Source organism: Bactrocera oleae, chromosome 3, assembly GCF_042242935.1.
Source record: "Bactrocera oleae isolate idBacOlea1 chromosome 3, idBacOlea1, whole genome shotgun sequence".
NCBI lineage: Eukaryota > Metazoa > Arthropoda > Insecta > Diptera > Tephritidae > Bactrocera > Bactrocera oleae.
This window is the reverse complement of record NC_091537.1, coordinates 17,168,960-17,194,489: the sequence shown is the minus strand read 5'-3', so window position 1 is coordinate 17,194,489 and position 25,530 is coordinate 17,168,960. Positions and strand designations below refer to the sequence as shown.

Here is a 25,530-nt window from a genome sequence, read left to right as displayed (position 1 = left end):
TACAAACAAGCCGTGAGAAAAATTGAGAAAAAGTGGGAGAAAGTGAGAGAAAAGACCGAAGTGAGTTCGAATATTTTGAACCATATTTATTAGAGAGCAACGAAAAAATAGATTATCGAAAATAAAGATTGGAAGACTTTAAATTCCAGAATGATTCCAGGTTTTAGAAAAGCTTTTAAAAGAACAAGCAGAGCCCTTTAGTTACTGACATTTTACATGCGGCAGTGCTCCATGCGGAATCTACAGCCTAACCTCTGTTGTCTAACGTCTTCTCTCTCGCAGAGTTCGGATTCAGCTCGATAATTCCGACATTAAAATAGCACTCTTGCCTACTTCAACTTAACTTCAATACTGAGTTATAACCATTATTAATGGCTGAGGAGATTTCGAAAGCCGAATTAATAGATTTTTATTCAAACTTTTCAAATAAATTACATATATTTAAAACGAATAATGATACAGCTTTATAAGGCAGGTTTCTCATAAGTTAAATATAATATTATATAAAAAAAAATTATATTGTATGTATATACATAGGTATGTAGGTATGTCACGTAAAGTTGGAATATTTTAGGAGATACTGTAGAGGTTTTAAAAATGGCAACCTTCTATCTTTGAAGAGTTTTCCACTTCGAAGAAACTGCAAGTGCAAGGGAAAGTTAGGTTAGGTTGTAAAATCCGCTTTGTTGTTATCCAATCCGGTGGTATGTTCTTTCATATTATTTGTTCAAAACATGTACAGATCGTAGTGAGTAGATTCTCATTTCAGAAACACGATAGGAATTTTTACTTTTCTAATTAACGGCATGCCTCCATAGCACAAAGCCATTCTTCAATCTTTTTATACTCCCAACAAGGTATATAAATTTTGCCACAATATTTATAACACCCAAAAGGATACGTCAGAGACCCTATATATAAATCAACATGATGAGCTAAGTGGATTTAGTAATGTCCGTTTGTCCATCGTATATACGCGAACTAGTCCCTATAGCGCTGCCATACAAACCGACCGAACAAAATCAATTTCTTGTATAGAAACTTTTTTGTTTGTGAAGGGTATTCGTCATTTTTTCTCGTTTTCGCTGTATCTTATTCAATTCTGATAATTTTTTAATAAAAGTTTAGCTATTATTTAAGATTTTTTGCTTGCACGCTGCGTGTCTACCAGTCTTATTTCCACATTTCATGGTGAATCAATGCCAATTTCAAGCGAAGCAAAGTATAATGTTGCATGTCACTTGCGGTGAAGTGTCATATATAAAGCCGTGTTAGAGTCTTGAATATGAACACTGTAGTTGAGGTTGTTGTACAAACAACTAGACAACTGTCACTGTCAAAGAAACTTTCCTTATAATTGTACAATATTTTGCAAAATAAATTGCTTTATATGTTGGCAACATCTCGAGTGGCATCGACTAGCATAACAGTATTGTCATTCGGTCGCTACACATGCACGATAGACGCTACCCACTGACACATGCATAATTGAATTGGAAACCTTACAGAGTTGCATGTGTAGTTGCTGACACCGCCGCCGCCGCCGCCACCGCAATCACTTTCAGCACACCAATCTCCACAACTTCAATGAAGAACACCAACCTCACCCCCGTCCTACTCCACTGTTTGTTTTGCGCTGTCCACAGTCGAAAAAAAGACTGTATTTTTTCAACTCGAATATGCACTACCCATACTCGCCCCATAACGTCCAGTGTGGTTACAAGCAGTTCTCGGTTGTCTGTCTGTTTGCATTTAGTGTGCCTTGCGGCAGCATATTTTCACTTAATTTGCAAATGTAATTTTCACTCGCTAAAGGCAGTCCGACTGGACTTCGCTAACATTTCGCATACACATATACATAGCACATAGGGTGTCCTACAGCAGCCAACAACAACAGCAAATGTGCTAAGCGTGCATGTGGAGCTAGCTTCAAGCGGACTTTCAGTCGGCGCTGTCAGCGGATCTGGCAACTGCCACTGTGGCTGTTTGTTGCAAATACAATAATTGCCCTACCGCAGTCGACGTGCTTTTTTAATTCAATTTTCACTGTTTTTGCTTGGCCACCGACCGCCTGCCTGCTCCAGCCACCCGCTTACCCGCCTCAAGCTGCGCCGCAAGCCTTCCTTTATCTCCATGTCAACTCGCTTCAACACATTCACCACGCTGTCGTTGTGGTTTTGTGAAAATAAATAAATGCATTTTGGTTAATTTAGTTTATGAAACTACATTAGTTTCACTTAAACGACTAATTGTGTTTGTAATTTTTTTTCTTGTTTTTTGTTTGTTTATTTATTATTTGTTTTTTAATGCTATTGATTTTTATGTTACCATGAAATCATCGAAAAGATTACTAAAAATGATAAAATATTTTACAAACTATTGGATTATTTTTTGGGCATCGAATTTCAATTTCATTCATTTAATTTGATAAACCAAAAGTGGTCTAAAGAGTAAAAGTAAGAAAATAAGATCACAAAAATATTTATTTGCATGTGAATCTTGACAAAGGAAACTGGAAATTTTTCACTATAAACATTCAAGTTTATCAAAATCCCGAAGGCTAACACAGCATTCCTCTCTAAGACTGTCTAAAGCTGTCATCTATTTTGCAACATTTGAAAAATGGCGAAACGAATAAGCAACTGGTATAACTCTAGCAGACTGGTACATTAAACTATACCACTTTAATGAAGTACAAGTATTGGAATACTTTCTTGCAATAAGTGAAATTAAATTTGTTGTGCAACCAAAATTAACGTTTTTCCTTATTTTCTTTATCTTTTGGCATGAAATTGTAATCTAGTTCAAAATCGCTTTCGTTTAGATAAAAAAATTAAATTTCACAAATTAAAATCAAAATCAAAAAGGTACAGCATAGCAGATAAGACGATCATTAATGCAAATTACTTAAGCATGTTAATAAAAAAAGAAATAACTAAATTCAAATTTAAAACCCTTAGTTTGCTTTTTAAATGAATAAATTTAGCCAGTACTGCGGAACATAATCCTTTTTCGCACAAATATCCTTTTTAGCCAAATATTTAGTTGTCCTTTAAAGATGACCGCTTTAGGGTTACTAAATTAAAGGTGGGTCGGCTTTACAGTAAAATATGTTGTATATTTGTAATATATATATAAATACTGTGCGAGTACTTGAGCACTCGGCGATTTGTGAAAGCCACAATTTGCACGACTAAATCATTTCAAAGCGGTTGGGGCATTCAACTTGCGCGTAAAAAGCGGTAAATCACTTAGGGTTCTATAGCGCTGGCGGTGTAGGCCACGGGTAAGCAGAGAAGATGCTCGTTCAGCTAAACTTTCATGCCATTGAAAAAAAAAGAATATCCTTTTAAATTATCTTTCCTTTTAAGTTATTCACTTTTTTGTGTTTAAAAAAACTAAACTTTTCAACAAACAAATCCTATTAGATTAATGGCGTCGAAAGTTTAGCCAAGAAGTTCATGCTGTTCAAAATCTGCAAGCAATTAAATAAGCGACAGTGTTCAAACGAAAACGGCTGAAAATAGGAAACGAGAAAGGAAAATTGATAGCGTTGGACAATTAGGAGCGATTAATAGTGAGAATGTTTGGAAAAGTCGTGGAAGCTGAAACAAATAAAATAGGAGAAGCGTAAAAATGTAAGGAATAGCATAAACTTAAACAAGTTAGTAAGAGTTTAAATGTTGTAACCAAAAAAAGTTATTATTTTTCTTTTTTTTCATTATATGCATTGGAAAATTTAGTTTAATACCAAAAAGTGCTTTAAAAATATTTCAATGGAATCGCTTAATAAAAATTCATTGTCCAGGAAACGTTCCTCTGCGTATTCACTGCTTATTTATAAAATAATATTTCACGACACTTTCCTCACATCTCACTTTTAAGCCGGTAAATATTAAATCGGTAAATATTTTTCCCCCGCTCACTCTGTAGCCTTCTCGATTTGTTCTTAATTCCAATTTCTCTCCTTATGACCCAATTATTTTCCCTCTCTCTTTTCCACTTCTGTAGACCTCAACGATAAGTTATCTATTCTTTTAGTTCATATATAATCAACGAATTGAGAATTATCTAAGAAGAGGCGAAGTTCAGCTTTCTCCTGTAACCACCAAAGTCTTTTACCATCTCACCTTTTATTCTCCTAAACAAGAGCAATCTATTCTAGAATATGATTTCGAATCTTTTTCTGTGAAACTTTGAAGAGTCTGCCTTCCACATGCTAATGTCAGAAGAAATATTTCGCACAGGTTGTATCATTTGCATACTTACTTGTATATTCAAAGCTCAGTTTCAATAATTTCCAGCAAAAAACTCCAAAAAGTTCGTTCTGTCTACAAGAATTTTCTAAACTTCGTTAAATAAGCTTCTTTGTCAGGTTTCGGCTTCAACTATACCATAGGGTTTGTAAAACTTTAAGCGATTCTGTAAACTCCTCCATTGTTAAATTGGTTTCGGAATAACTGACGATAGTTTTATCAATGCAGAGCATTCTGTATTCTCGATAAAAATTATCTATGTAAAGAGTTGCAAATTAAGCGTGAAATTGATCTTCAACATTTCAACCAGTTTGATGAATTCCTTCAAATAGTGCATTTTAGTAGATTCCTAGATTTTCCACGTCTCTGCTCAGTTTGTGTGAGCTCTGTTTTCTTGTAAAATATCGATATATTCAGTGCAATAAGTTATCTAAGAGTATATGGATATTTCATTTAAGTGATATGAACTCATATTTCTTCTATATTTCATTATGCCAGTCTGTGAATTATACCAATTTTGTTTGTTCGATTCACCATGGTCAAGAATTTGTGTATGCAACAAAGCTGTTACTAGAATATTTTACAAATGTAAAGTATACACGAACTTCAACAAAAGAGGGTGGCAAAAATACTTTATATTACTATAAATCAGAAATCAGACTACCTAAAAAAGCACAACCAATTATATGGGATAATATGGCATAATGGTATGAAAAACTTTCTTTGTGTATGAAACTTTAAGAGGTTCGACTTCAAATCAGTTGAGATCTCGCACAATCATAGCAAAGTAACATATTAAAGAGGAAAGCAGGTTGTCTACATACATATTTTTTTAAACTCACGGCAGGCATTGATGTCAAAGGTTACGTAAATTATAACTTTTAATATACGTATGTATTATTAGGATCTATAAAATATATACCATATACTATATATTAAATATATTGAATTATTGTTCTGCCTTGGTAGATATACAAGTAACAACCAATGCTCAACAACTTAAAAGAAAATTGAAAGTAACAAAGAACTTAGTAATTTGACTGCGTAAGACGACACGTGACCGCTCAGGCCGTGCCTGAATGAGCGTCTGACCAATTTTGAAACTATTGTAGTTATTGTCGAATTCATTGACGAGCTAAAACAGTATGAAAAAAAAGCTTGGAATAATTAAAAATAAAAGTAAAAACAAAATGACGTCTTCTCAAGCAATAAAATGAAAAGAGAAAGTGAAATTGAAAATGTAAATAAAAAATTAAAAGTTTGAACGGAAGCTAAGGCAAGAGATAGGCACAACTTGACGAAGAATGAAAATGCTTAGGAAAATACTAACAGCGAATTTGAATGCATAAAAAACAACAACAACAAGCAATAATAACAATGTGCTATGCAGAACCCAGTCGTCGAGAATTTGCTGCAAGCACTGACAATTATTTTTATATTTTTTTCGCATTTGCTATCAATTTGAAAAGCTCAACGAAGTGGATATCAAAAACTTTAAACAAATATCAAGAGAATGTGGTCGAACAAACCGCAAACGTAAGGGGGGGTGAAAATGCTGCAAGTGACAGCGGCGCGTAGCTTCAACATCCTGCACTGTAATAGGTGACGGATGTTGTGGTTAAATGTTGAAAGTTGTGGGCGAAGAAAGTTGGTTGGCGAAAACCGAAAGTTAAAGTGTTAGGCTTTAGACGTGTGCTCTGTTCACTTCATCTCGCTCCCGCTCTCTTTCTCTTTTTTCTTTTTATTTATTTATTTTTATTTTTTTTTTGTATTTATTATTATTTTTTTTTTTTTTTTGAACTGAAAAGTTTCGAATTCACATAAGCGTAAGCGATACAACTGAAGTAGAAAACGAACTAGCCAACTGCAGAACAACAACAAGAACTACTACTTTGCGCGCACACTGCACAGCCTTGACTTGTGATTGCCGCCAACTCGTTGTCGAAGTCGAGGGCTATGGGTTATTTAAGTGTTGAAATAACTGAAAATTACAACTACAAATACATATTTGTTTACATGTATGTATATAAGTTGCAGTAGGTGTACGTATATATGAATCTTTGAGTTTAAATGCGGATTTGCGCCAGCAGGCGCCTGCAGTCAGCTCAACTCAGTTCTGTGCGCCTCTAAGCACCCACCAATAGCTTCATATACATACATTACTTGTATTGGTGTTGCCTCATATTGGTTAGCTGCTGAGTCATGCAAATATATGTATATATACCGCACAAGTTTGCTATCGGCCGCCGGAGCAATACTCCTGTGCAAACTTTTTCATGAAAAATGAAACTTTTTCCAAAAAAACAGGAAAAAAGTTGCAATAAATACTATGACTTCAATGATAGTTGCACACTGTAGTCTCGTTTTGTGATTTTTATATTTTTTGTTGCACCGTTCGTTGCTTTATCCGCTTTTATTTCTGCTTCAGTCTCGATATCGCTTCTTCATACATCTTTGGCTTGACAGGCTATGTGGCGCTTTCGGTAGCCCAACCATGCATATACTCGTATTTCTACGAAAGGTGATCATTACTCCTATTTGCTGACGCTGAAAAAATATCTTCGCAACTATTGTTTTCCCGAAGCGGAAATATTTTGCAAGAGTTTCTAAAAAATGGCTTTTTATCATTTTGGTGACAAGTGGTAAACAGTGAAATAAATTTACGAAATATTTCGGCAATTTTAGAGAAAAAAATTTACAGTTTCTATGGGTCATTAAACTTTGGCATACATTTAAAGCAAATCCACGAGAATTTTAATACAATTAATGTATACGTATTATGTATTATGCTGGCCATTGTCATTCTGTCCTTTTTTAGCTAAAGAATTAATCTCTTCAGTGCACAAAAATGTTTAAAAAAATTTTCAATATTCAAGTCTTTCTTAAACCAAACTCTCTGTTTGGTGGCATTCCAAAGCAAATAAAGAAATAACCTGCAATCAAATTATGAGGTATTTTCTGGATATCCGGATTTTTCTTATAACGAATAAGTCGATACAGAATTATCATTTCCAGCATAAAATATTCACTTTGCTTTTTTAGATTATGTACGAATCATATAAGAGATGGAAAAGGCTACGCGTGAAACGAAAGGAATAAGCATAAGGAATAATAAGGACATTATTATATCTGTAAACGTAGATTCAAAGGAAGACATCACCAACCGTATAAAAAATGGCCAGCATGGTTTTGGCGCCCACAACGCGGTCTGGACTATTACGCGTCGTTCCAAAATAAAAAATATTCAACTTCATTGTTAAGTCCACACTTATCTTTCGTAGCCTCTGACATCCAAAAGTTGCTAGTTTTCACAAATCAACGTCCTAGCAATATTTATCAAATTTTCTGGCCCGTCGCCGTCTCATACACAGACTTATGGTCGCGCATCCCTATGGGCCGAAACTCTCATAAAAAATGGGTTAGCTCAAGCATGTTCTGAGACGAGATCCAGACTCAAGCGCCCGAAACGCTATCGACTGGAATTATCAAGGCAAACAATAGAAAGGCCGACCCGCTCTAACGTGGAGAAGGAATGTGGACATCGAAATATCTATGTTCCAAAAAAATTGGAGTCATATAAAGAGGCTAGCACAAAACCGAAATAAATGGAAGAGTCTCAGTTTGGCCATAGGATACTATTGTATATATACGTATAAGAGATTTTTATACAGAAAATTTTAGCATAAAAACACTTCTACCTATTACTAAGTAGTTTTTGAAGGAAATTATAAAAAGCAACCCTTCAAAAAAGGTGTTTTTTTTTCGTAAAAAGACTGTGACACAATTTTTTGTTTATTTCAAAATCTCAAGCAGTTCACTTGCGGCTTAATCTGTTGCATGAGAATATATATATTAGATAAATCATATATCGTTATAAATTTGCACGCTATATCAATATCAAACAAGCTAAAGTATACAAGAGAGCAACAGCCAAAAACAGCAAGCAAAAAAATGGCGAATCGAAGACATATAATAGGAGTGCCACCCACATTAGCTATATACTTCGACGTCATCTATTCAATACTGTAAGAGTTACTTTCTTTCCAGTGGCTAGAATTTGGAAGCGGTGAGTAATCCGTTTTCAATAGAGATCTAAGCAATAAATAGTACGAGTACATAAAGGCAATCGGTATAAAATCGCTTGATTTCGAAGTCGATTGTCAGCACTTGCTGTCTTTGTACGCTGTTCTCTCTTTCACTCTGGAGCTCAATAGTCGATCTGAAAACCACATATCGAGTTTCTCTTCAGAGCCCTAATGGTTTTAAAGCTGTTAGTCTTGGGTTTCTTAAAACAGCTGCATGAAATTGGTTAAACATTTTTTCGCTTAATAAGGAAAATTACTTTGTGTTCTAGATTTGGTAACTAATGTTGTTCTCCAACTCGAATGTTTAACTATATTTTGTTTCGTGCGGACAGTTTATGTGTTGGAGTTCTTGTGAAATCAATCTATTGACTTAAATCGATTCCTTAGAAATATTCATAAGATCTAACGATATTCGTATTTTGTGAGAAATTATGGACCACTGGTTTTACACGGTTGAATCAAAGACCAGCTTGAAAACTTAAAATTATAGCTTCAAAGTAATAAATACCGCAAACTGTTGTTCCAAAAAGCCGAGCTTAAATCACATCGAATTCTTTTTCCTACGTTCTTTGGCCGAATTTTTCAAAGAATATATTTACTTCGTCCATTTTTTACTGCATTTTTATACAAACTCAGAAGCAGTCACTTTTAAGCTGCACGCACAAACATCTGTTTGCCGGAAATGATTTTCACTTCTTGTTTAAACTTAATTAATTTCTATACTCAGACGCTTACAAATCTGAACATGTAACGTAAATGCCGAGCACACACAAACTCTCTGAGCGCTGCACGATACATTGAAATTAAATCAAATATGATTAATTATACTTCGCAAAAAATTGCGAAAACATTTCGCTGGAATGGCCACAAGAGGCTCGACTTGGGTATAATTAGCCTTAACAAGCAATGAACTTGGTAAAGCATAGGAAAAGAAGAAAACATTGTTAGAAACTTTTAATTGCCAGCGAAGACGTCAACTAGGTACTACAACAGTCACCAGCAGTAGTTACTCGATTACTCGGCCAATATACGATTGACACTCGACACGACGCGCAAGCAACGCTGCAACGAAGCAGTGAAAATTGTGACGACTGTCAACTTTCGCAAACTACAGTTAATTGTATTAATACGGTTAATTTTAAAGAGAAAGGGAAAGCGAGGGACGCGCAGCCTGCTAGAGCGCAAATTAAATAGAAACTACTTGATTACCGCCCAATACAAGTCACGTATTAGATATATATAAATAGTATAAAGTCGTATGAAGCATAAATTGAGTGTGGACTCGGTGGTGTAGCTCTCATCATAACGGTTTGCATGTTGTGACGCTAATAAATAAAAGTTGCAAACATCTTGAGCCAAGGCAGGACAAAGTTTGATTGGAACATTCGAACGATAAAAATGCAAAAGCGTGCAAACAAAATAATAAATAAGGATGTTAAATAAATTTAAATTGAGGAAACAAAAAAAAAAAAGTCTTGTAAAACAATTTGAGCCAAACAATTCAAACAAAATTTTCTACTGAGCGTTTTAATTAAACTTTCAAATAAATAACTGCAAGCAACAGCCCAACAGTAAACGTACACAAACATACTAAAATACATACAGATGGGCACGAGCAGTTAACGGCAATAGACGAACATGGAAAAACAACAAAAATGAATAGAAGAAAATTCCCTGGGTGCAAGTGGCGTGTGTGTGGTTAGTGGAGAATTTTAAAATTTTAAATAATGTGTCGATTTCGGAGCACAAAAATAAATAAACTTCAACAGCAGTTTGAAAATAAATTTTGCAAATGTTTGAATTTCACTATTCCAAACATGCCCCTAGTTTAGAACTGTCAGTGCCAATGTTGGTAAATGATAAAATTTTTATTATGTTCTCGGAAAATTGTTGAAACCAGGCGATCAGACAAAAATATATTTTTTAGTGAACGTAAATTGGGGTAAGCTATATTAAGCGTTATAAGAGCTAAATAAAAGTGTTTGTGATTTCTTACTTATATAATATATGTACCAAGACTGAAAACACCGAATCAGTAGCTCATTCTAAAGAGAACCTACAGTTGGAATAATCGAGACAGTTCTATATCTAATTTTTTTTGTTACCGAAGATTTCATATCAAGAGCTTTCTTCTTTGCAATGTATAAATTCAATACCGAAAGTTTTGGGTAAGGCAGGGAATTTCAAAATTGCTTTTTAAATTATCCAAATAATCCTAATATTCAATTATCCAGAGACCTAAACGAAAGGGCCGCATGTCAAAATATAATATTATGATAAGCGATATTAGTGAATTATTTGTACATATGTATGTCGAGATTTAAAAAGCGTTCCAAGGTTTACATGCATTTTAGATAAAACAATTTTGTTCATATTCTGTTTTTAGATCTTTAATGATACATTTTTAAGAATATCTTTGAAAGGATATGAACTGACATTCCATTCAGACTAATCAACTATGTGTACAAAATTAATAATCAATTATTCGGAGGTCTAAACGAAATATCCGGATATCAGAATATAGCATATCTTAAATACAACTACTTTATCTAATTAGTTTTGGAATAATCTTTAAAAATGTTATCCAATAAAATATATAATAATCGGTTCTTAGTAAAACTATGTATCTCCATAATTCGAACATTATTTATTTTGATTATTCACATTATCCAAATTTTATCTGTACTAGCGGATAATACCATTGGATATCCAATCAAAATGTAAAAATTAATAATATCGAATATCCGGATTATCCGAAGTTTATCCATACCAGCAAATTATACTTAGGAAGATCCGTATAGTCGAAATGATCACATAATTGGAGAAATTATTAATATTATATATATATTCTTATTCTGTGAAGCAATTTTTCCAAATAAAGATTTGGTTTGAACTTTTAAAAAATACGCCTACCTTTGCCTCAACAGCACGTAGGAGTTCAATATTTTCAAAATTCTACCATAATTAAATTACTGAACCCCCACAATTTCACAGCAACAATGGCGAAGTTGCTACCCTGCAGTACTTTTGGTCATTTGCGTAATTTACAAGCGTAACTTTTCAATTCACTCACTTGCTACTCATCACTTTGGCTGCAGCATCACCACATAGTCGTTCATCACTCTTGTCTCTCCAGCCCCAAAATTATTATTTTTTCATACTAAGCGCACTGTTGCTACAAAGCATACATAGTGCCAAAGAGTAGCCCGCTGCTTTGCCTTAATTTGTTCCTTTCTAATTTTCATAACAATTTGTGTCTTATGAATTTGTTTTGTCTCAACTTCACCTACTCCTCACGGCTGCATCTCTGCCTCTACACACGCAATTTTGTCGGCAGCAAGCTCTTAGTCTCTCCTTTGAGTCCCCACCAGTATACCGAGTGTGTCTCACATTTATGCTTATAAGTTAAGTTGCTACTTTTTATTGCATCAACTTTTGTAATTCCCAAAATATTTTGCCTCCACTTTTCGGGCTTCACGTAGCAAGCTCAAGCTTTGCGCGTTTACAAATTTCTGGAAAAACAAATGTGCACAGATACAAATACCTACTTACTCGTACAACCATAGCACAATACTCATTAACAAAGGAAGACTTTTCAGCACCGCACAATAGGCAAATTTTTCGCATTTCGTTGGATTTTTCGTAATTGTTTTTTGTTTTTTGTATATTTACGAAGAGGCGTAGAGATACCTCAGCAGGTGTTGAAATTTGCCTCGCTTGCTTCTTTATTTACTTGTTTTTGTTGTTGTGCGTATACTCTTGAAATAGCTTTTTGCTCTTTCGAGCTGTTCAACACAAGTTTTGGAAAAGTTTTATCGCTTTTCCTACGCTAACAAGACATCTGCTTTTAGTAAGCGTTAAATGGCGAATTAAACAAATGCAGAAGCTTTGCATTTATTTATTTTTAGAGTAAATGGATGTGGTCCTGTTTAAAGCTGGTGTAGACACCAATGCAAATTTATTAACTTGATGATGAGTAAGCATTATATTATATAAAAGTAAGTAATGGCAGCAAATGGCAAAAACTGCGTTGTGTTTTCTGAGGACGATTTCAAACGAAAAAAAATAACTTAGAAAGTATCTTATCTGGTGTTTATATTAGGTCTTGATGCGGGGCTACATATTGAATTGCGATCTCCCACGCCCATATTTATAAAAATTATTATAGTTTGAAATGTGTCTTCGCAATTCCTTCCAAAAAATGTTTTCTCAAAATAAAAAATTTTCCGTTTTCAAGCGAAATATATTCTAAAATATTATATATTATTTAAAAAATATTAGGTTAGGAGTATCGTGTACAGGATTTTTACTTAACGCTCTCACAATTTTTTTTAGGAACCTACCGAACTCTCCGATATTCCTGATATTTACTGCCCAACACTTTATGTACTATAAAACCTAGTACATTTTGCCGGTGTATAGTTCATGGGTATGCTCCTGAAACATGTTATACCAAAACTGATCTTGCGCTCCACTAAGAACCCCTAAGCCTTTAGCATTTACTCAAACAAATTCGAAAACCCATCAGAATTCCTTTATTGATTAAAATTTAAAAAGTCTAAGAAGAAATTCGATCAAAGTAAAAGTGCGATGATAATCATTACGAGTTTTGGCAATATTTCGAATAATGTATTTTACCACGAATAGCGAAATAATGGCGATTTAAGTTCGGATTTAGTCGCGTCTACTGCTTTCATAAGTAAGCCTTATAGAGGTTTCTGTCTCCGGGAACTTAAATGCAACCTCTCAATCATATATGATGAAATTTGGAGAAATACTATCCTGGAACAAATGGTCTATAAAAATATGTTCTTGGTTGAATGAATTCACGAGATTTTGCAGAAAAAATCAGGGTGTATGATTAATATATTTATTACAACTAGATCTCACTTGCATTAGGTTGGTTTGTGGGATGGATATGTAAAATAATTTTTTGGATGAATATATGAATCAGCAACCGTCTGATTAATACTTGACAAGGAAAACCCAGAGCGGGTATATAAATTGGTATTATTTAATGGATATATGGAGCATATTTGATAAATTAGAAACAGAGTTATTTAATTTAATAGAAAAACATGTTTATGTTAACGTAAATTTTTTTTTGTAAAAATTATTTCGGGTATATCTTGTGTACCATTAGTGGATTTAATTTTTATATTAGCTCTTAAATATTTTTTGCCTAAAACTTACATACCTTAAAGGTCAGGATTTCCGAATCAAGAGTTTACTAATTCACTGGAATTTACTTACAGATAGGAACTTTGGCAATACAGGAATATAAAAGACTTCTGGTCGAGACAGCATTAAACGTGCAAATCTTGTCGAATCGAATCAGATACTTCGATGAAAATAAATCTCAAAAATTTCATTCCTTTTTGACGCTTTTTAGCTGTAAACCGTAGCAGTGAACAGTTTTTCGTTCCTCTTTCTCATTCTGTTCCAAACGATTCTTTCTGAATTCAACCTCTCAGTCTCTCTTTAACTAGCTCTGAGCTATTAAAATCATCTAAACGTAGTACCTGTTATACTCGTACTACCTAACTCAACCTGTGGTGATTTGTCGCTGCTTCGTTTTTTCTTATTAAACTTATCAAAGGTTATACCCTCTCCACGTGCTAGTTCTAATATTTTCCTCTCTGGTGACCTTTTTTATTTTGAAATATAGAATATTTATCATAATATCTAACTACAAAAAGGCTTAGAAACAAATCCACTAAATTCCCAAAAGCACGTGGCCTATGCAAAATCTTTTAAATACATATGTCATTATTTGTGTGTGTTTTCAGTATGAAAATTTATGGATGATTTTCTTATATATTTTTCGCCTAATCCATAAAGGTTAATTTGAAAAGGAAATAAAATAGCAATGGAAGGCAAAATCCCTTAATGATTTGTAAGCCATTATTTGCTACCTTTTTCAGTTAAGCTCTATATACGTATCTTATACCTACAATATTATATGTACAGCTATGCACATATATATAAAATGGTATTTAATATATTTTCTAACAAATCTATTACAAGCCATTTCAATGTAATTTGCTACCGACACAGGTCATTTCACTGTAGCAAATTACACATCAAATGCAAGCATACATACAGGCGCACGACACCACTAACCTCCAACTCAACATGCTCAAAGACCTTAACGACCCAACGTGCTTTTGTTTGCGCTAGGCAACCCACAAATACAGACATACATGCATACAAAATCACAAATTCTGTGCCACCACACCTGCTGGCGCATAAACCAATCTACCTCTATATATACACATACACGTGTTGTTTGCATGTTAGTGTGTATATGTGTGTATTGAAAAGTAATCACCGCGATGGCGTGAATGAATTAAAAATCAATGGAGAATTTGCAAAAAAACGGCGCTGCTGACAAAACTTTAATTAACTGACAAATGTGTGGGGGAATCGAACAGAACGGAGGAAGACAGCTGTAAGTGGGGCGACTAATCGGCGACAGGACTAACAAATGTTCGTTAAGTGAGCGAAATTTATTAGTAACTGTAGGAATTCTAAGGTGGAAAATTACCGTAATGATTTCATTGTTTGGAAACGTGGCGAAAGATCTCAATTGTTATTAAATTTTCAGTGAGAGGCTTAAGATTTAAAATCAGCAATTTCTAAAATAAGGTGGGTATTGAATAGCTAAGCGATAGGCAAATTTAGCTGCTCTAAGATTTACCACTGAAAGTAAGCCTACAAGCCTTTAGTAGTCTTTATGTTCTCATACACGAAACTTCTAATCTAAATGAGTTTTTTTACAAAGCTAAATGAGAATGAGACAGAGATATCTGCTTTCTTTTAGTTTAAATACAGCTTTATATTTCGTTGCTACCAGAAAGTATAAAAATGTTCCCATATTGCATAGGTTGGCTCACAAGAAAACAATTTTATTTCATTTATTTTAGTGGTTTCTGTAGAAATTTCCTTTTACTAGACCAAATTAATGTTATTTTGAATTTATTCAGCTTGAAAATAAATATTTGTTGCTAAATATGTTGCCTACTTTTAAGCGCCAGATTAAAATGCTTCATTTTACAGTTTTATTTTTAGTATTAGTCTGTTTCCTTTATTTTACATTTACTAAGCAATAAGCTAAAAATATTTACTTAATAAATTTTCGCAATAAAATATAATATAATATATTGCCTACTTATAAGCGCCAATGCAAAATAATCCATTAAACCCTTTGGTATACATATGTGTCATCTGTTTTTGTCAAGCAAAATTCTTTTTATTTAGGCTTTCTTAAACATTTAAACAAATACTAAAGATAGAACATATTGCCTACTTCTATGCGCCAAGAAAAAACGTTACCATTAGCAGTTATGTTATGTAAAAGCTCTTTGAAAAATTTTTTTACTAAAAGAAATTCTTATTATTTTAGATTTATTCAACTTTTTAATATTCGAAACAAAATATGTTGCATACTGTTGGGCGTCAAGAGAAATATATTGCTAATACAGGTATATTTTTGGCTATTAGCAGCCATATTGAGAGCAGATAATGTAGTTTTCGACCACAGGCATTGTCAATACCAAAGACAATTCTTCTTTAGACACATTTTTCAATTTTTGACTTAAGTTTAGTTTTAATTAAAGAGCTTTTAAAAGTTATTTTCCACTCATCCATTCCGTGATCATTGTAATTTATAGAAAAAATGTTAATTTACAGATCGAGAAGCCAGATTATGCATAGTAGATTTCAATGTCAATTTTTCTTTAGTATCAATGTCTTTTCAATTTCTACTTTAGACAAACGACAATATTTTATTATTTAAGTAATGGTAAAATATTTTTTCCCAATTATTTAGGTTTCGCAGTAGAGATTCCAATTGTTTCCCATATATAAATTCAGTTTAGTCAAAGTTATAGGGACCAAAATTGCTATTAATGCTGCTGTTGATCTCCATATGTACCTTAAGCGAGAGTAAGACTTTGAGAATACTGCAATGGAAGTCTTCATATGGCTGTTGAGTTTTCTAATTTTCTTTCTCTTATCAAATACCCAACCACAAGAATGTAGAGGGTCAACTGGAACTTGAAATTACTTTCAACTATAATTTTAGATGTTGTCGGAGCCGATTCTCTGACCCTCTCTGTGGTCTCATGTAGTCGAGCAGTTTTTATTCTATTAATAGCAATTTCATCTAGCTTTTAACTACTAAAATAGTTTCTCTGGCTCTTCAAAGATTTTCCCATTATTAATCATTAAATTTTTACCATTTCCAATTTCTCTCATATCATTTGATCCTCTCATACGCGACATGTCAATCATTCGGCCATTTATATCTTATTGCTATGCAATTTAAAGTCAATTTAACTCTCCACTCACATGCTCGGTTTTTTCATTTGTTTAACTGTTTGTCATTTAGTGTTTTCACTTAAAGTTACAAACACACTCACACACATATACACACATGTGTGTTGTTGGCGAGTTTGTGAAGCGCACGTTATTATTTAATCCCTTTGTGGCGTACAACAACAAATATCAATATACCTTCGTCAATACAGTCGAAATGGGTTATTGAATGACGCTTCAGAAAAGTTTGTTATAAAAAATGAAATAATCAAAATGGCGAAAAGCAAATTGAAAAGTACTCGTAAAAATTGCGATCACGTTCATACCAATCAAGCCAACACAATGAACTGGAAGCTTGCCGTGTGCGCAATATGAACTCAACCACTACAAGTGCATATCAATTGCATATACTTGTATGTATGCATGTATGTATTTGTCTCTATGTAGGCCAATAACTTATACATACAAACACATATATGTGTATATGCATATGTACCATATGCTTGTAAATAAAATGTTAGAAAGATTAGAGAAAAAGTCGAAAAAATGCAAATAAATGAAAAACTTGGCGAAGCAAATGGCAGTGCAGGTGTTGAGCCTGACACGACAAATAAATGGCTCGTATAGCGTGTAATTTTTCAATTGTCAGTCGCACTTCCACTCTTGCATGCTTTGCAAATTTTCTGAGCGCCACTTTTTACCATTCACTTTTGGCACAACGGTGATTCAAATGCTGCTTGAAATTTGAATTCGATTGCGAATAAATTGTTTTATTAAAAGTTTTGAAATGAGACTGACGACTTGTGTAGACAGTTTAGAAATGGAAACATGGGGCAATCAGTTAAATTAGCATTTCATGTTTAAATTTGCTAAAGTTGTTGTTTTTGTTTTTTTTTTTTGGGAATATTTAATTTTTACTAAATTACGAAATTTGAAGTCGCTTTCGTTCTTAACAATATAAAGTATGTTACAGATCTGTATAAAGAAGGAACAATATAGCCACTGTAAAACTTTTTCAATTATTTCAACAACAAAATTTCCATACTTTACGAAACTGAGGTGGTAAAGTGTAGTTTGGAGTACCAAAAACGACCTATTTACCTCTTATTGGAAAATAATCACAATATCCTTCCCAAGGCCTAGATGCGTCGTCAGATAGCCACTCCACCTACCTACCTACCTAGCTATCTATTGAAAAATAATGATTCCTTGACAATGCTTATCATTTTATGTTGACGCCATGATAAAAATTATTTAAAAACATTTTTAGGAAATCTTTTACATTCATCAAGATATTAAAGTTATTATAACATCTGATCGAATGTGACCCGAACTAGTCCATCATCCAATCTGCGTCTGCAAACGAATCGATTTTTTGCGAGATTGGTACAACCATTTTTATGTTCGTGTGAAGTTTGATTTCCATATGTTAGTTAGTGTGTTTTTAGGCGCTGTTTATTTAAAAAAACGAGTTTGTTTGAAATTTTGTGTTTCCAATAAAAACACGTTGAAAATTTTGCAGTAGTGTTTTAGGGAGTATACATTATCGCGAACACAAGTATTTAGTGACGCAAAGCAATCGGTGAAGGTGTTGAAGTCATCGCTACCTCTGTTAATGACGATACCATCGAAATCTTAAAGAAAGAGTGCTTGGAAATCATCATGTTGACTTTGGAAAGATAACAGAGAATCTCAACATCTCTTATGCAGCGATTCAACACATGTTGGTGAATGTTTTCGGTATGAGTGTGTCAACGCTAGACTCGTACCAAAAGACTCAAACGATGTTGAGTAGAGATCGTAAAAGAATATACATTCATCAAACGCTTCATTCTTGATGACGAGACATTGGTTTATGCATATGACGTCGAAGCTATTCAACAGTCTTGCGAATGGCACTCTGAAAATTAGCCGAAAGCGAAAAACTAAAATTCGTTGTCGCTGAGAGCCATCCCAGCCGCGCCTTATAACAAGTGTATTAAGCGTTGGCATGCTTGTATTGACTCAGGAGCTTGGCTTTTTATTAAAATAAAATACGTGAATACTTAGTTGTTTTTGTCAGTCTGATTCAAAGTGGATCAGATGGCATATTTCCAACACAATAACTAAGCAATCTTTTTCGATTTTGTTAACGTCCAGCAGAAGTTGTAGAATAAATTTTGAGATTTTATCAACAGATTGCGCTTATAGATTAAAAAGCTTCAAAATCGAAAATAAAATTATTTCGCACTTAATTGTATATCTCAAAATATGTTTAACAGGCTGTCAACCGAAAAATTATCTTAATTTTAGCAAATGAATTCTTATCTGTTTTCAGTTTACTATTCAATAGAACAATTAACTAAATGCTCAATTAGTATATAATTGACAATTAATGGATGTTGCAGCCTGCTTACTTAGAAAACTAGTCAAAAGGAATAGCTAATAATAAGTGAGTTCCAACAGCTGTATTCTTTCTTTGCTAGCTTTTTTATCATGTACATAACCTAATTGCAATCTAAACGAAATTATATTGATCGCAAAAGTACAGTATTTTGCTTGTGAAATATTAAAGACTAATGAAAAAAAAACTAATTTTTCCGATTTCTGAAGTTAGTTTCGGAAATATTTGGCTTCGAATTTCAAAATTGAGCTAATTTTTCAGAATTAAGAAGAAGTATCAAAAACATGTGCACATATTGCCACATTGACGAAAAACCAGTCGATTAAACGCAGCATATTTCAGATCATACCTGCTTTTTCATAGATAAATGATGAGATAATGACGCCAATGCGATAAAATAATATTGTTTCAATGAGCATTACTCACTATTTTCGCACTTATTAAATTATATCAATATTTAATAATACTTTTTTATCATTATCTCCAGTATATTTGAATATATTAATGGATTTCTAAGCACTTAGCAAAAAGCAGCACGCCCCCCTTACGGCATATGTTATCTTTATGACCAGCTTTCGGCAGATAATAGTCATAAATTAGATATTCAAAAACACTTTCACGTAATTACGCCACAGTTAGCAATAATTTTATCATTTTACTAGGCAACTAATTAATTTTCGTTTAACGATTTCATATTTATAAGCTTCACTCACCAAACAACTGCAATAAATTACAGTAACTGTTTTATCGAGCCGCAAACAAATTTTATCAGCATTTTATGTGAGGCTTTATTTCAACAGGTCGCACACAACTTGTAACCCATATACATATGCATTTAAATATATGTATTGACAATATTACACCGCCACGGCATAACTTGACACCTCATCAGACTGATGGCGCTTCTTATGACTTCAAGTGTGCTCAGCCAAGAACAAAGAGGTCCTTAGGCAAGACAGCGCTCAGCGCTGACTACTTTTAAGTTTTCTTTTATTTTCAAAATAAAGCAATCACAGATCACACACACAGATGGACCTGTATGTATATATGTATGTACTTACCATACAACAGCTGCTGCCTCATTACGGCTAAGTTGGCGATAAGCGTTTTGCATATTGTCATACGGTGATGCTGGCACAAAAGCTGCCATATGTTAGCGAGTTGTGTGAATTGTAGACTGAAAATTTCTATGCCAACATCGAAAACCAGCAACAACAACAACAGTAATAGTACTTTATGGTAGACAATGCAGATAGTCAACAAGTTTCTCGTGCAAAATATGAGATGCCTTTCCGTACAGCCAGCTTGCTATCGTTTGTTACTGTTATATAGAATGCTGCGAGCAGTGTTACTGGTTACTTTCACTTGACTGAGGATTTTATTTTAATTTTTTTTTTTTTTGATACTACTAAGTTAGGATACTTTCACCTATTTAACCGCTCAACTCGAACGTTTAGTCTGCGCTCACCAGGTCGAACTGATGCAAAGCATCAGGTTGTGGTCGCAATGAAGCTGTTCAGCAGCACCAACTAACATGCGACAGGCCGACACGAACCTCAACGACAAGCTCACGAAGCAAAACGACGAGTGAGAGCTTCGCTGGTAGGGGCGGTTTAGGAGTTGTGATTCGCTGCATGTATATTCGGGTAGAAATCAGCCACAAAAGTGTTGAGCGGAGGTTGTGCTGAGCGCGCAGATGCAGCAAAACCGTTAAGTGACAATGCGAAAGTGGCAAATGTGAGCCGTGGCACCGACAAGCTGGGGGTTGTTACTCATACTCCCCTACATATAGTGTATGTATGCATATATAAAATATATATATGTGTGTGAAATAAATGTATATGTAGTTGAAAAGCATTAAACAGCTGTTTGTTTTAGAAAGCTTTGAACGAAAGCTTTAAAGAGATAGCAACAGGAGGCATTCCGGTAGTTGTATAGACATATAATATACCTATAATAGATAAATAATATGATTTATATTATACCTTTTTAGTAATTTGTAAAGCTCCAGAGCTTTTATTAAAGCTTTTAGGCACCCAAATGAAGCTTTAAAGTCGTGACTTTGAGCTTTTTGTGGTGATTAAAGTTAACTTGACGTCCACTGCGAAGTTATTAACATTCCACTTAAGTGTGGTAGAAAAATACACCATTTCTCGTCACCATGCTGCAACTAACAATGACATTATATGACGTATAATAAACCGGTTAGTTATGTTATTTTCTGCTCTACTTGGTACACACATAATGGATAACCTTAAATATTTTGTCTATGCTATTGTACTTATCGGCTTATAAAAATATTTTTTCTTGTATTAAAGCTTATGCTATAAAAAAAACAAAGATGCGACTTTTGTAAAACTATTTTACAACCCAGAAAGTTTTCTATTAACTGCTTTTTAGTACAACAGGGATCTCTTTCAGATTTTCAATCTTTAAATTTTTTCCTTGAATAAATTTTCGTTCATATTTTGAAAATTTAAGCATATGGAGCACAAAAATCATAGAATCGTCTGGAGTGTATATAACTTGTTTCTATTCTAGATTGGTTATCTTAAATTAAGATTTCTCGAGCCAAAGATATTTCAAACCAACCAACTCAAGGTAAATTCTATTTATATGTACATATATTATTGCTGGTAGTAACGTGTTCTAAGTTTGAGAAAAAATGTTTTAGGTTAAGGAGATTTACTTGTAACTCTTTGACACCAAACAACAGAATTTCGTCAAAATACGTAGGAGGCACTCCTTCGATTTCAATTATTTGGGTCGGAATAGTTTCAGTGGTAGATTAGCGGTAGAAAAGATGAGATCAGACAGGTAAATATCACGCAGGGTACACCCTTACCAAGAATACTAAAAGAATCACAGATATATTAAATATTAAATAAATTAAACTTTTTCTTAAATATTAATATCATAATATGATTTGAGCAAAGTTTCAAGTTGCAGTTCTATTATTATAATTATAATATTTTTTTTTTTATTTCCTTTTGTTTTTATTATTTTATTCCAAGAAAGGGCCCAATTACCAAATATTTCACCACAATTGTGCTTATAGAGCCTTTTCCTCTAACATTTAATTATAAACATATATAATATATTCATACATACATATACCGCTTATGTTATAATTCAACCTACTCTCTTCTTGTTACTCTCTTTTTAGGGCGCTAACACCTACTTGGACGCTTGCACTGTTGCCATTTACTGTAAGATATATTATCCGGCGTTCGCCCTAATGGCGTATACGTACGCACGTCAGACGATTAAGGTGAGTATGTCTTATGTCAGTAAAATTTGTCTATTACGCTCTCGCTAAATTTTACTCAAATTGTCTGCAGCAAAGTGCTACTTTGACTGCTCGCGAATCACGCTCACACGCAACTCAGCGCCCACTCTTCATTCACCACTTATGTACTTATATACTTGCATTTTCATAATTTGGTCTGTGTGTATAACGGCACTTTCGCTTTCACACGCGTTTCTTACGCATTTTAGTTTCGTTTTGCTCTTTGGGCAAAATCTTTGCCAAAACTCTCTCGATTCACGCCAATTTCACATATACTAATAAACATATATTAATAACATATATGTATATAAGTAACAGCCTACATGTGATTTGTGCTTTTTTTATATTTTTCGTTTTCTTCTGTTTCACTTCTTTTTCTGTGCGTAAATGGCCGCCAACAGTTGCCGTTTTGTAGCTAAAAATAGCTACCACATCCATTATTCTTCATTGAGACGCAAATCGCTTTGTGGGCACACTGAAAGTTGATCTGCCGCTAGCTTAGCTTATGCATGTGATTGTTTGATGATAATCATTACACTTGTTTCAATTCAGAAAAGCCAACTTTCCGGCGCACACATTTGTGGCGGTGAGTTGAGAGTTACCTGTTATGCCACGTGGCGTATACGTAACATTATTAATCAATGTTTTTCAGCATTATGAGACAGACGTATGTTTGACGCAGGAAATTTCCTTTGAATTTTGCAAACTAATTTTACTCGGTCCTGCTGATAGCCGGGTGTTGATAATTGTTGTTTTTTTTTTGTTGAGTTATTGTGTTAGTTTTAGAAAAAACATATGTGCGCCTCATCTCATCCGCCCAATAATAAAAGTTTATTGCTTCAGAGAAAATCATAAGATAAATTTAGATAGAAATGGGTCTGGTTTTGAAACCTTTCAAAATTCTTATCTTAAATCCGTCAGCTTAACAAAATATACGTTTACTGCAATAAGTTCTTTCAGAATATGGCAGTGTTATTTATTCGAAGTGTTAGATAGATTTAATATACTTTGCCCGCCCTGACCCGCATCTCTTCTTACAAGCTTTTGATTCTTATTATATAGTGCTCATAGATATCACCAGAAGATGTATGGCTGTGAAAGTTGCTTCCACTTTATACAGGATCTTTTGGATCTGCTACCATCAGTTCATGCGCTGTCGTAAGATCTTTTTGGCCCAAAATCGATCTAAAGCGATCCAGTGAGCTATTTGCCTTCAGTAAAGCTAGCCTCTCCCTAGTTGTGGGGTTCTAACAGCCATTGTCGTATCGCCGTCCATGCTGCAAGATTGCGAATCTTACCCGGCGCCACCTCCTTCTTGATTGTCCCGCGTTTGTGGGTTCAAGGCTTAAACACTTGGGGACTCACACTTTCAGAAGTTCCACCGAACTGGGGGAAATAGAAATTAAACGCATGAACAAATTTTTATTCGCTACAAGGAGCTTTAGTGACTTTTAAGTTTGAATTACAGCAGTTCTATTTTTATGGCATCACAAAGGACTACATATAGTCATCCAAGTGCGATCTTAAGATCAACCATCAAACCAAACCTAACCTAACCTAACTTAGGGCCTAGATACTGTTACTTGTTAATTTGAATCGTTTAAATAAGATTTATATGTAACTTTATAATATCCTGACAATGCGTTTAGGATTTGAATGTCAAATGTTTCATCCAATATACTTAAACATAATTTATCACAAATAATTTTTTTTAAAAGGCTTTGTGACTCTAATAGAAATTATTAAAATGAGTAAACAGCCCCTTATACGGACTTTAGTAAATCTGTCCACCTTTATACAATTTAGATCGCTAATAAAAACGAGTTTCGAAACTCAAAACTAAACTTTACGGAGGCGTTTGCTATAATATAATATATATATATAGGTATATAACTTTATCATAATGCTGATTTCTCAATCATTACATATATTTCACGCCGAAGTTACTTTCCATCATTGTTAGACTATAACCGATAGTCAAGCAGAAGTCAATAACCCAAACCAATTGACGATGCGATCCGAGGTAGTTATCTAAATTTAAAATTGTCTCCATACAGTTTTCAAGTACTTCCATATTAGTCTTATTTTAATGTCAGCGGCAATGTAATTTTAGTATTATTTTTCTTAATATTATGTTTTTAAAAAAACTTTCAACATTATGCAGAAAAAGTCAGTCAGAAATGTTTTAGGGACTGCTTAAGATTGAGTTAACATTAGACATAAGAGCCACCATATATATCTCCTCTACCCTGGAACATTTGTTTGAGGTAAAATTGAATTTTATCAGTAATTCTTGCTTTCTAGAAGTAGTAGAAAAAATCTACTATTAGCTCCTGGGGTGTTTTAGTTTCTAATAAAAAAAAATTTATGTAGTCAATATTACTTGGAATTGGAGGTAGGAGTGTCGTACCTTGCTACTTTGCCCCACACCTTAACTAACTTTTACACACTTTTTTATACTAGATTAATAGCACTCTAGTTGTATGTTATAAGTAATAAATTATATTTGCTGCGGCGTCATAAAACTTTTTAAAAATTCATTTGAGAAAATTCGGCCAAGGTGATAGTCTTTAACTGGTTATAAATTCCAACTCTTATGGTTAGTTAAACTTGATTGTGGTGCAGAAGAACCTTAAATTCGTTGTCTTAAATCTAAGTTATTCTGCAATCAAAACTAAGAAAATTACATTTAGTGCGTACCAATTTTTTGTTAATTCTAAGTTAAATTAGTTTAGTCTTTAGTACCTTTCTTTGGCTTTATTTCATGTTTTTAACTAGACATTTTCGTGTCATACAATAAAACTTAATTTCCATTACTTGTCAATTACTTTACAATTACTTTATAATAACTTTATAATTACTTAGTAGTAGATATTTTCGTGTCATTCAATGAAGTTAAATTTCCATTACTTTTCAATCGCTTTGTAATTACTTTACAATTATTTTAAGCTAGAGCTTTCATTCCAAACAACAGAATTTAACTTCCAATACTTTACAATAACTTTCTAATTACTTTACAATAATTCACTAGCAAATGTCCTTTGAAAAGTTATTTTCACATTCATTGAAGTATATTTCCTATAGGTAGTTGCCAGCCCACATATAATCTTCAATATTTGCCAGCAACTTATGTATATGGTATACTTACTTGTATACATATGTATACATTTATGGGCATAAATTTGCACATTATTAGAG

General features: G+C 33.6%; 1 protein-coding gene and 1 long non-coding RNA gene across 3 annotated transcripts in view; one reads left to right on the top strand and one right to left on the bottom strand.

Moving 5' to 3' along the window:
- LOC118681609 (uncharacterized) overlaps nt 1–25,530 on the top strand; it is a 147,495-nt gene that overhangs the window by 89,948 nt on the left and 32,017 nt on the right. Inside the window, exon 4 of the long non-coding RNA XR_004977348.2 lies at nt 22,210–22,314. This is a non-coding gene — a long non-coding RNA (uncharacterized lncRNA). The remainder of the gene's footprint in view (nt 1–22,209; nt 22,315–25,530) is intronic.
- Nucleotides 1–25,530, bottom strand: part of IA-2 (tyrosine phosphatase IA-2) — a 134,564-nt gene that overhangs the window by 96,854 nt on the left and 12,180 nt on the right. The window contains exon 1 of one of the 2 annotated variants that reach the window (XM_014247686.3): nt 20,105–20,531. The exons of the other annotated variant lie outside the window; for it this stretch is intronic. Within the exon in view, the coding sequence (XP_014103161.2) occupies nt 20,105–20,165 (61 nt within the window). The 5' untranslated portion in view covers nt 20,166–20,531. Of the gene's footprint in view, nt 1–20,104; nt 20,532–25,530 lie in introns of those variants that run through there. 2 annotated transcript variants of the gene reach the window in all.